At 39.2% G+C, this 13,358-nt stretch overlaps 1 protein-coding gene across 1 annotated transcript; it reads right to left on the bottom strand.

The window, feature by feature from the left end:
- Positions 1-1,894: 1,894 nt before the first annotated feature.
- Positions 1,895-6,119, bottom strand: LOC123770189 (uncharacterized). Its single transcript, XM_069300984.1, has 5 exons — positions 5,850-6,119; positions 4,638-4,763; positions 3,447-3,563; positions 3,190-3,315; positions 1,895-2,846 (listed from the first exon to the last, which is right to left on the bottom strand). Exons 1-5 carry the CDS (start codon positions 5,995-5,997, stop codon positions 2,692-2,694), a joined length of 672 nt encoding a protein of 223 aa, XP_069157085.1. The 5' UTR covers positions 5,998-6,119; the 3' UTR covers positions 1,895-2,691.
- Between the last annotated feature and the right edge of the window lie 7,239 nt (positions 6,120-13,358).

Raw genomic sequence — 13,358 nt, 5'->3', positions numbered from 1 at the left:
CCCCGTGTGAATATAAGTCAGCCTAAACATAACTCAGGGTAAAAGAATACTCTCTGTGTCAAGTATGTAAACAAAATAAAAACAGGGGCAAACAAAAGATCATTACAGTCTATACTATGAATACCTTTCAAGCACTATGAAAATTTAGTTTTTATAAAATATTTAGTTTTCACCCAATGTCAAAATATTTTTGCACGAGAGGAAATGAGTGACCCCTTCTCGTGCTGTGCTGTATGACTGATTCGCCTAATGAGGGCGAATGTTGCTGCTCTCTCCTAACCTGCCTGCACAAACCTGCTCTCGCACAAGACAGCACATATATGACTTATTGCTTACAGTCACTATTTTATTTAGTGACTGTAAGCAATAAGTCATATATGTGTTGACTAAATAAGAGAAATTTAATTTATGAGGTAGGAAAGTAAAGTGAAAATACGAGAAGGTATAGGAATAGGTTAAATGTATAGTAATAGGCTAAATGTATAGGAATAGGCTAATGTATAGGAATAAGGTTAAATGTATATGAATAGGTTACATGTATATGAATAGGTTACATGTATATGAATAGTTTACATGTATAGGAATAGGTTACATGTATAGGAATAAGATTAAATGTATAGGAATAGGGTTGAAGTATGGTTATAATGAATAAGTATGGGGAATAAATAAGGTTGAAGTATAGGAGAAACGTAGCAGAAAGCAATAACATTAAAGAATTGCAATAAAATTAAAGTGTAGGAATAAGGAAAACTGCAGAAGGCCAAATGACGAAGAAAACGAGGCAAAATAGAGATAAAAAGAGATAGCATCGTAAGAGAAAAAAAGGGCAAGAGCGTAGAGGGGTTAAAGTCAGATCACGTTTCTTAAGGCGGTTAGTGCACTATGTACTAAGAAAGACAAGCGTCAACAACAACAAAGCCAAGACTAAGGTTCATGTTGGGTATGGGAGCCCATTCGACAAGACGCCGTCTGTGAAGATTAAAGGCAGGAATGAATATTTTAGAGCACCAATCTAAAAAAATTATTAGTCTTTAACAAGACAGAACAGACCATTGTTTGTATCTGCAGACTTAGCATTTATAATAATAATAATAATAATAATTTTTATTTAGGCAAAGGTACATACATAAAGAGATTTTACAAAGTTTGTTGGCTTTATAGATAGAGCTAGTACATACAATGCCTAAAGCCACTATTACGCAAAGCGTTTCGGGCAGACTTTTGTGTTCTTTTGTGTTCTTTTAATCTGGCATAAGGAGTACTGCCAGTTTCATATTGGAGACGACAAGAGGAACGGGAAATAGAGTAGACCAACCAGCAGCATTAGAAGCAAGAGGAGCCGTGTGAATCACATTACTACGAAGTATGTTAGCTTGTCGAAAGGTGAGTTTTATATCAAGAGGACGAAGGGCATTAGTGAGATTTTTGAGTTCAGATATAAAGGGAAGGCAGAGCACTGGGTTTCTAGTGTCGGAAGCAAGTTTAGGATGATAGAAAGTTATTTCAACTTGAGAATAGACACAGATGATCAAATTTTAATTGAGTTTCTCCACCAGTCTTTCTTTACGCATGATAATGGTTCAGAGCGGTCAGATACATCGTTACGTCTTTATTTTCAGACGTGATGGTTGGGTTTCTAATTTTCAGCTATATTATTGTGACTTACTGTCTGTGTGTAAAAACAATTTGTAAAGATAATAAAGTGTAAATTCATCTTATTTATTTTTATTGCATGAAACCATTACATTGCTATTACATTATTTTTATTGGTTTCTAATTTTCAGCTATATTATTGTGACTTACTGTCTGTGTGTAAAAACATTTTGTAAAGATAATAAAGTGCAAATTCATCTTATTTATTTTTATTGCATGAAACCATTACATTCCCCAGAAAACCAGAACATTTAAAATCGCAACAGAAAAAGAGGCAACATATTTTTTAAATGATAAACTCTGAATTCATTAAGTGGCAACTTGTTGCAGTTTATGCACTAAACTAGTCAGTTGTTGTCCGTGAATAGCAATTAAAAATTGTAGTGTTAATAAACACTATAATTAGCAAACCATATGGACACACATATTTAATCTTAGCAATATCTGGAAAACAAAATCACACAGATAACTGTTGTGTAGTAAGCCAGTTGTAAAAGAATCAATGGAAGCTTTATTTTTGCACCTTCCGTCAGTTATCCTTATCATGTTTCGTCTCCAAGGCTCTTGTGTCCCAGTCAAATTCTCCATGGTTGAAATCATCCATTACTTAGATTGGACCTCAGTTTATATGTTGTTGGGAGTCCTTGGATTATGCATATGTCAACTTTGGTGTGTGTGCTCGTATTGCTGTTTGGACTGATATTGCTTGCCGGCGAGAGAGAGAGAGAGAGAAGATTAAGCCACCCAAAAGGTGGCTTGGGCATGAATAGCCCATAAGTGGTGGCCCTTTTGAGCCATTTCCAGTATCAATAGATGATACTGGAGATCTGTGGAGGTGCGACTGCACCCTGCGTGACGGGAGATGTCTCCCGTGGCTTGCCGGCATTGTTTGTCTGCTTTTATTTGGGCTGTTGTTGATCACTGCCAATGTTTGTTTACTTATAATCCTATTTGGGTACACGTTGTTCAGCAGGGATGTGTAATAGTAGTACTGCCAGTACTACTTCTCTTCTGTTATATGCGTGATATGTGTAACTCTTATGGCTCTTCTTTATCTTCTTCGTCTTCTTCTTCTTCTTCTTGGTCTGTCACTGCAGCCTCTACGTTGATCTCTACACCGCTCTCTTCTCCTCCAGTTGCTTCCTCAATCACCTCACCAACAGTGTTGTTACTTTCAGCGTCACGTATTGGGCCTAAAGAGGGAAGTATCATTCATATAATGCTGTGTCTTCCAGCTTTTATGTATTATCATTGCTTTTGGAGAAAGAAACTGATCATTATATCAACTTAAAGTAATTCAATAACTTAAAATGACTAATATACCTGTATTTCTCAGAATTATATCCATATTTCAAAACGTCCCACTGAATTATCAATGTATCTATTAGCAGTCAATGTGGCTACCAAACATTCTTTCTGTCTTTCAGCTTCATCCTGGATTTGACTTGCAGTTTAGGAAGCACTTAGAAAGTTATCCCTTACTTGATACACACAATATCATTACCCTCAGCGGGAACCCCTGAGTTGAATACTCACCGGCAGGTGAACAACACCGACAGCCTTGTCCTGGACAGGCATCTACAAGCTCTCTCTGTCCGGGGGCACACCTTTGTCGCTGGCAGACACCATGCCAGTCCTCACACTCGTCAGAGGTGCCACACGCTGTAAGAGACAAGACACTTGTGATATCATAGTCGTCCAGGCCTGACACACGTCAGAGGTGACACACGCAGGAGTTAAGTGCACCACAGGAGTCTGGAGTTAAGTGCACCACATGAGTCAGGAGGACTTACGTTTAACACAGCAGCTGCACGTCCCAGTGCAGCCCCCTGGGAGCACTTGCAGGCCGGGCCCGCACGCTAGGGCACAAAATCCTCCAAATTTCTTGCATTTAGGTTGAGGGTCACAACCTGTGGGGGAGCAGAGACATTACGTTAGCTGGTGCACAGTTGCTGCGGAGGTATGTGCTTGAAGATATAACAGTATTTATATGATACTGGTTCACTTGCCATTGAGAGCAAGAGCATTTGGATGAGCCGTTTCTAATGTTGCAAATAATCATCTAGTGTGAAGCATTGTCGTTCCTGAAGGCTTGTTCTCATAGAAGGGTGTTTTTTTTTTAATCTGGATTACTACTGGTTTAGTGGCACCAGTTCGATACCCGGCGCTGGCACTGGGGCACATGGTTTCTCCAGCTGGTTATCCTCGCTTATGTTGAGTAGTGACGACATTGCAATAATGACACGACTCATTGATTTGGTCACAGCTGTGGACGACCACACTTGGGTGGCAGGCTCAGCTGGCCACAACTTAGAACTTACTTCTAGGGTCGGGAATCATTACGCATTTATGCAACCACTTACGAAACCTGTACATCTTTCACCAATCACGGTGGCTTTGTTTACATTTATTAAGTCGTTTATCAGCTCCGAAGCACTACGAAGTTGCCTATAACAACAATAACCTCGGGTTGTGAAGTTTCGAATTACGTAAACTGTTTAATAAATATAAACAAAGCCGCTATCATTAAGGAAAGATGTACAGATTTCGTAAGTGGTTGGGTAAATTCTTGATGAATCTTGATTTTCCCGAGGAAAGTGGGTCTGGAACTCGAGATTTGCTGATAGACCATCAGCCTATCTGAGCATTCATATTACTGTTATTCCCAACCACATAGACTGGTTGGTACAGCGGACGGCGTTCGAGTTCCGACTAAGTGATTGAGCACCGTTCCTTCCCTCCTTCCTATCCCTGATGTCCTATCTTCCTATCCTTGTCCTCGTTACCCTTTAGTGTGCTATTTAGTTATACTAGCCTGGAGCTTTCTTCTTATGATTATCTTATCTCCCTGTTTGGTAGTTACAGCCCTGCTTCTGTGCCGGGTAAGTTCACAACGGACTCACCACAGCCCGTGATACTTAGAACGTTTTGTTCCGAGTAGCTGAATCTAAGACAACAATCACTGTGTGACCCACGATACTGACCTCTGGGGGCACAGCACTGACACACACTGCCTGTGCATCCTCCTTTGATCTTCTTCTGTAGCACAGTGCAAGCTGCCCTTTGACACGTTCCCTTGGCAGCGTCGCAGGCTGCGGTTTTGAGGCAACCTGTTTGTAAAGAAGATTTAACAGTTAAGCTTCTTAATTGTCCTTTAAAGAAGATTCTTCTTGGCATGAATATTTTTGCAAGCTTTCTTTTATTCTTAATGTTTTGTATTATTGTGTTTAAATTAACACTAAATCAGTAGGCTATAAACGAGAAAGTGTAATGATTCAGGCTCGCCTATGCCCCTTATCAAGACCTTAAACGCAAAGTTTCGGACATTGTACAATTTTCTTAATTTACACCCAAGAGACTCAGAGCCACAGCTCAGACGGGGGAAACGTTTTTACTAAGTTAATTACATTGCTAAGGTGTTCTATGGGTGTCTGGTTTTCCTTCCTTAGGAGTTTCATTCATAAGAATTAAGCTTTATTAAGCTATGTTAAATTAAGACCAACATCTTTATCCAAAAATTCATCAAACCAACGACATATAAATATATATATATATATATATATATATATATATATATATATATATATATATATATATATATATATATATATATATATATATATATATATATATATATGTCGTACCTAGTAGCCAGAACGCACTTCTCAGCCTACTATGCGAGGCCCAATTTGCCTAATAAGCCAAGTTTTCATGAATTAATATATTTTCTCTAATTTTTTTCTAATGAAATGATAAAGCTACCCATTTCATTATGTATGAGGTCAATTGTTTTTTATTGGAGATAAAATTAAAGTAGATATATGACCGAACCTAACCAACCCTACCTAACCTAACCTAACCTATCTTTATAGGTTAGGTTAGGTTAGGTAGCCGAAAAAGTTAGGTTAGGTAGGTTAGGTAGTCGAAAAACAATTAATTCATGAAAACTTGGCTTATTAGGCAAATCGGGCCTTGCATGGTAGGCTGAGAAGTGCGTTCTGGCTACTAGGTACGACATATATATATATATATATATATATATATATATATATATTATATTCAATACGAAGACAAATTGTGAGCATCCCTTGTTTTCAAACAACAACAACAACCCAGTTTACAAACATATAAACAATCCTGTTTCCAATCCAGTATTTTCCCACCAACACTGAGTGTGAGAGATCCAAGAAACTTACCATGTTCTAATGAGAGTTCTTCGGTTTCGTCAGAGATGAAGACTTCGTCGGATTCGTGAGATCTCTCTCTTATATCCACTGGTGATCCATCTAAAAAAAAATAATATAGATATCTTGTTGTAAATCCACTGCAATTCGAAACGTTCATTTTCTTATCATAAAAAATTAAGGCACGTCGTTGTTCCCTAAGACACTTAACAGACACTTAGATTAGTTGTTAATCTATCTATGAAGAAAGAAGCCAAATAATTAGAGCTACGCCGGATTTTGATGGATGAAAGATTACATGCTAAGAACTGATAGTTTAAACAGAGACTTTAATCCTATAGTGAAGAAGAGTCAGTTAACATATGGACACTTTCTTCGCTGTAATCGTGTCTCTGTTTCAGGTTGCTAATATTCATTGGTATAAATAATCTCTCTGAAATAAAAACTTTAAATCCATCCTCATCTAAGATAGATACAAAAAAAGCAAATAAAAAGTAAAAAAAAAAAAGGTCGGTTATCCGTAATTTTTATGAGTCAAAATTTTTCTTCTCTGAAAACGAACAATAAATCATCAGAATATGTTTGCTTCATGAAAACTGTAAAATATGTTTTGGATGCATTATTTTAGCCTGCATACATAATTAGTTGTATACAATTATAGTTGTATACAATGTATACAATGTATATACACTAAGAGGTGTATCCCGCTTCTGGTGTCTGGTGCTGCGTCTTTGTCTGTACAGCAGCGTACTTAGTCCCCAGAGTTCTGCTGTGTCAATGGACCAGTGCATTCAGACCCCCCCAAGCTCTGTGCTGTATCTGTGGAACAGTTCCTCTGTCCCCCGAGTTCGGTGCTGTGTCTATGGCACAGTGCCAGTGACTCCCTCACCGGTACTGTGACTTTGTCTATGGCACAGTGCCAGTGACTCCCTCACCGGTACTGTGACTTTGTCTATGGCACAGTGCCAAAACTCTTCCTATGTCCCCTCTTGTTTTGTTAGTTTATCCCTCGTCTTCTGTGTCTCCAGCTCAACCATCTGCAAGAGACAAGCAAAGAATTAACAATATTAATTACACTTTGATAAAAAAAACCTGTCCTGATTTTATCTGTAAATGTATGTTTTTGCTTACTGTGTGTGTGTGTGTACTCACCTAATTGTACTCACCTAATTGTGCTTGCGGGGGTTGAGCTCTGGCTCTATGGTCCCGCCTCTCAACCGTCAATCAACTGGTGTACAGATTCCTGAGCCTATTGGGCTCTATCATATCTACATTTGAAACTGTGTATGGAGTCAGCCTCCACCACATCACTTCCTAATGCATTCCATTTACTAACTGTGTGTGTGTGTGTGTGTGTGTGTGTGTGTGTGTGTGTGTGTGTGTGTGTGTGTGTGTGTGTGTGTGTGTGTGTGTGTGTGTATGTGTGTGTGTGTGTGCGTGTGTGTGTGTGTGTGTGTGTGTGTGTGTGTGTACCTTTTGTGCTCGCAGAATCTAACTGCCAGCTCCTGGATCCCGCCTTTCCAAGGTTTCCTGTATCCTATAATATGATTCCTTAATTAAAAGATATTCCAGCATTAACAATGAAAATAGCTATTTGTTCTAAAAATATAATGGAAGGATAAACACTTAAATCTACACATACACAACATAGGAACATCAACAGGCACAAAAAAAATTAATTTAAAACATGAATGGCGAGTTACAGTTTACTGCAAATATTAAACCTTAAACAATTACCTTTCGTATTACATATATAGGGATACTGGAGCAGAATTTACAAATCATCATCAGACGCTATTGTGGCGGCCGATATATATATATATATATATATATATATATATATATATATATATATATATATATATATATATATATATATATATATATATATATATATATATATTTTTACATGAAGAGACAAGCATCTTCACAACAGAATTACCTGGCATATGGATTCCAGTCAAATATATTAGCTATTACAACCAGAATTTTGTGACTAAAATTTAACAAAACACAATAAAAATCTGTTTACAAATTCACCCTAACACTTCCTATTATCATAGATCCACAACAGTGACTCCACAGCATTTCTGACATGAAGGAAACCAACACCTCTGCTGTGTACCCGCGACACTGAAGTACCAAGTAACGATGCAGCTGACGATGAAGCAAAACAAGCAATACACAATACAGAATCCACGAATGAGGTATCAAATACAGTTAAGTACAGTCATCATCACACCACAAGCAGGTAATTACATACAATTAACTAAACAGTCATCAAGAAACCTCTATCGAGCTACAGCATTCAGCTAACTAGCCAGTCATCAACAAACTACTAATACAAGACTGACAAGAAGTAAACTAACCCTCAACAATCAGAAATAATGTGAGACAAATAAAGGCAACAATTCTTCCCTGGACGCCCAAACAAACAGATGCTGAAAAAATGGTATTAACCGAGGTAAGGCTCTCACAGGTACCAGCTAAACGTGAAGATACCTAATGAAAAACACTAGGAAATATATACTGCATAAATATACAAGTATGAAACACAAGGAAGAATATTCTTTAGACAGCATCGGTGCCACAGACCTACCAACTGTTCTACAGGCGTCTGACACTGTCAGCAGCCCAAGACTCAGAGTAAAGTAACTTTCCAAGACGCACTGCATAGGCAACCTAGCGCCTCAGTTTTATACACACGGCTACGACCATTAGGACTCAGGACTGTCTCAGGACTTGACGTTACTGTTCTTCTGGTTGACGTGACTGGTTGTCTCCAGCAGAAGAAACACAACAAGAGAATAAACTCCATGACATACCTCACCAGTAGCTCCTCCGTTGCTGGAGGGTGGTGGTGTTCCCGCGGGCCCGGACCCGGATCCGGTCCCGCTGTCCTCCGCGTTCACCAGGGCGACGCACAAGAACATCACCAAATACATAGACTTCATGGTGCCGTTGTCTCGCTCTTGGGATTGGCTATTGGTCAGAATATATTGGCGCCGAGCTTGTGGTAGCTGGCGTCTTGATCCTGCTGGGATCGTTCTAGCTCGCAGATACTTTGTAACCACTCCAGGACGTGGTGTCAAATCTACGGCACTCACGTTCGCTACACCTGAAGGGCAGCTGGGAACTGTGGCTCCAGCAGCAGACTCACTTGCCTTATATCTAATCCAAATGCGAACGCTGACCTCCATAAAACACCTGCTGAGATAACAGGTGCTACAAGCTGGACACACCAAATATGTAAGGGAGTTATTGGTTAATGTTCGATGCACCTGTGTCTCCTGCCACGTCATTGACCATGTGCCTCAGAGGTATGTGACCTAGCAGGCTGAAATTGTTCTCAAAACTGGTTTACACATGCCTTAGAAAGGAGTTATAAATTCTTCCCTTCATTCACAGGAGCGGCGAGGGAAATGAAAGAAGGAATAACTTCAGGAGGAGTGATGTGATGTCTTAGAGTCTTGAGATGGGATACGAGGTTAGACGAGTAGTTGAGATGAAGAGTGTGATGTTGTTAGGAGTGTTGAGATGAAGAGTGTGATGAAGTTAGGAGTGTTGATATGAAGAGTGTGATGATGCTAGGACTGTTGAGATAAATAGTGTGATGATGCTAGGAGTGTTGAGATGAAGAGTGTAATGATGCTGGAACTGTTGAGATGAAGAGTGTGATAATGCTAGGAGTATTGAGATGAAGAGTGTGATGATACTAGGACTGTTGAGATGAAGGGTGTGATGATGCTAACAGTGTTGAGATGAAGGGTGTGTTGAGGGATGAAAGATGATGCTGGGAGTGTTGAGGATAAAGATGGTCTCCCACGAGGGTAGGAGTTCGTCTCCTCTTTCAATTACCTCGGAATCTCAGTTCCTTGTACTTTAATTTCAATTAAAAGTGTCATCAACACTGTAAAGACAGGTTCTAGGCTCTCGGTGTTGTAGCTGAACACGAATATTGGAATAATTAAAATAAGATACTTTGCTTTTATAAGATAACTAATATTATTATGAAAACCTTTCCTAACAGGACCTTAGTACTATAGCGATAGCAAATATATTGATCGACTGAACAAAAATGTAAAAAATTCAGTTCTTAAAAATTAATGCTCGGTTGTAACTATCAAAATCAGTATTTACTATCAGTATCAACTATCAGTAACTATCAAAAGTTTTGAATAAACGAAAAGAACTAGGTATAACTATAATTCAAGATCGATATTTGAAACCAATCTGATGATATCATTCAAGCTTCTGTGTGTGATAACTAATATAACAATGTATCAATTGAATAATTATATCACGTACTGGTATGGTTTATGCATATATTCGTGTCAGGCTCCCACCCCTCACGCGTGAGGGGATATATATATATATATTGTGCATATATGAGCAAGGAAGTTTTTACGGGCTCACTATAGCCCGTGCTACATGAACGTTCTGAGTAGCTAAATCTGAAACAACAACAACATATGAGCAAGGAAGTCATGTTTGCCACTCAGATAATACTCATAACACTCACACAGTGGCTCATCAGTCCCTCGTGTTATGAGTCGGGAAGCAACTCCCACAACTCTCTTCAGCTGGATGTTCAAGGAGGTTTAGTGGGGACGGTGATGATGTGTTCCCCCCGCGGGCGGGTTCTTAAATTCGTACACATCGAGAGGTGTTCACTTGTACTGGATGGATGTACAGCGGGTTTCATAGCATGTTCGTGTTCGTGACTGCAGGAGTGGTACTGCAGAGGCGCTACACTGTAAACCCAAGTCCTTCGATATATGCAATGAGAAGTGTACCAGATTATTTGTGTATATACACTGAGGGGTTTACTTTTTGTCCTGGACTATGTTAAGCTTAGATTAGTCCTGGATTTTGTTCACCTTACTTTAGTCCTGGACTATGACTTCACGAGATAAATACAGCCGTTGACTTCGTGAGTGATTAATTGTGGTGGCCTTAATAACCCTTCAGAGGTTAACACGACCTCTTAGACTCCCTCGTACATGAAAGTCTGGATTACAATAATGGTTCAGTCAAATAAATCTACATCCAGCCTATCCTTCAATAAGGAGAATGAGTGCATACTTTACTTGTGTATAATTGTATATAATAATGAAATGTGAGGTTAAAATGTTAAAAACTCAGACGTTGACTTAACGAGATAAAAACTTAGAAGGTGACTTCACAAGAAAAACACTCACACGTTGACTACACGAGATAAACATTCAGACGTTGACTTCACAAGAAAAACACTCACACGTTGACTACACGAGATAAACATTCAGACGTTGACTTCACGAGATAAATACTCAGCCTTTGACTTTACGAGACGAACACAGTCGCTGACATCACGCGACAGCCGCTGACATCACGCGACAGCCGCTGATATCAAGCGATAAAAACAAACAGGCGATGCATCATACTAGAGTCACAGCAGCCATGCAGAAATCAGCAGCACACATCCCGCTAAGCATCAAAGACTAAGTACTTAAAGAAGCAATCTCGGCGAATTTACAACCTTTTTACTTGCGCCTTGAACCTCATTAAAATTTCCTGCCTTGTTATTAGTAGAGTCACCTTCTTAAGTTTCTTTTAGTTTTCTTGAAAGTTTTAACTTCACTTCCCTTACTGCCACCTAATCACCCCAACCTCTTTTGTAAGGCATCTGTTATTTCTCAAAGTTGCAACTATAGGTCGAGGTTCCCTGTGAGGGCGGGGCCTGGTAGAAATAAAATCGGTTTCATGGGTCTAAAAGCCTGACCTGCACAGATTTATTAAGTTGATTTGTTTAGCAATACTGGGCGTGAAGAATTGAGTGAGAGATTTGTTAGGGAAGACGAACAGCATCTCATAAGCTAAGTTTTTTTGAGCCGAAGATCGCATTCCAGTTCTAGCATTTCATTGGTTGAAACTGTGGTGATATTTGCCTCAGTAGCCAATCACAGAAAGGGATCATGAGATAGCTCCTCCCGTATATTTATCCCTTCATATTTATGACTTGCATTTTTAACTATCCAAAGTAATTTTTTCAATGAACTTAAATTTAAAATTATATTATTTGAGTAATATAATATAATAGTGTGTGTATAACGAAAAAATCTCTGGTGTATCTGAATTTCAATGTGCCAAGTGGGTGGGGCTTAGAAACAAACATGGAGACGATGAAACCCCAACCACGGATATTGTACTTAGCGTAAAGTTCCACCACTAGATGGAACCACTTGTCAGGAACCAGTAATGAGATAAATGGTTAGGCACTCGGATATTCTTTTTAACAATTGTTATATCCCATAATATGAAATAATTGTTTATATATCGTAATTTTAAATATATATGTGATGAAAAACATATTATGGATAGATCTGATATATGATAGAAAGAAACAATGAGGTTTTATATGGTAAACACCAAAATTAAAAAGGCGGAGCTACAAGCTTTCGCCTCCAAATGATTGGCTGTTGAGGTGAATGTCAACAAAGTTTCTACCAATGAAATGCGAGCGTGGGAAAGCGATCTAAAGGACAACAACCTACCTTATGGGCTGCTGTAAGCCTGCTGATAGTGTTATTTTCTGCCCCTAGATGGCATCAGCTGTACTCGGCTCAGACTTCTTTCCTTAACTTCGGGTGTCACAATAACCATCATGAATGCTACGATGTCCCACCCTCTACTATCGTTTCATGTTAAATTTTGCCACTAGATGGAACCTCATACCAGGAAAAAGAACCTGGATAAAATGTATTTTGATGATTTCCATAATAAGTAATCATATCTAACACAGTCAGGATTTTTTGTTTTGTTTTTTACCTTCAATAACGAAAAGCTTGCATATTTTCTTTCAAGATTTATCTGTTAATAACAATTTTTCTCTATTTAGCAGATATTTTCAACACCTAACTTTATTAAAGCTATGTTGTCGGCTGGAAAGGAAGTATAGCGTCATCTTTGGCGACAAATAGTATGGTAATTAGAGACGATAGAGAATAATAAAGTATTTTGTAACTACAGTACTAACAATAGTACGACGTCTACAGTCGCTGCTGTTACTAAGACCAAGGATACTTAACATTTCTGACACCACAACAACAACATGGACCCCCCCCCCCTTTATTATCGACCCCCCTTAACTCGCGTGCTAACAGGTCCCCCCCCCTCTTAAGAGGGGGGGGGACCTGTTAGCTCCCGTTTACTAGTGACTCTGGGCGGGGCACGATGCTGATTAGCAAAATCCCAGACCACAACAGGTGTGATCCCCAGGACACACCCAGCTGAGGGCGGCTATCTCCATGAGTGCGCTGAAAGACGAAATGTTGTCACCAATCCAGTTCCTTGCCTCCATCGCTTATGTAGTGACTGGTCATAACGTTTTTAATGCCATACAGCCCTGCCACGTTGCAGCCCTGTCTAACCCTGGCACTTTATCTCATCCTTAAAACCCTTCCTTTCACCCCCACTAATTCTTCCCCGGTCACCCTACAGGGTATCTTGACCTATATTTAATTGATTGATTGGAGGTCAGAC

This window comes from Procambarus clarkii, chromosome 45 (assembly GCF_040958095.1).
Source record: "Procambarus clarkii isolate CNS0578487 chromosome 45, FALCON_Pclarkii_2.0, whole genome shotgun sequence".
Taxonomy (NCBI): domain Eukaryota; kingdom Metazoa; phylum Arthropoda; class Malacostraca; order Decapoda; family Cambaridae; genus Procambarus; species Procambarus clarkii.
This window is presented reverse-complemented; position numbering and strand designations above follow the sequence as displayed.

Coding starts and splice junctions, on each gene's coding strand:
- LOC123770189 (XM_069300984.1), bottom strand. CDS start 5,997: ATGAACGTTTCGAATTGCAGTGGATTTACAACAAGATATCTATATTAT. Junction 3,564..4,637: donor TCAGTGCTGTGCCCCCAGAG/GTCAGTATCGTG, acceptor GCTCCCCCACAG/GTTGTGACCCTCAACCTAAA. Junction 2,847..3,189: donor TCGGTGTTGTTCACCTGCCG/GTGAGTATTCAA, acceptor TTCCCTCTTTAG/GCCCAATACGTGACGCTGAA.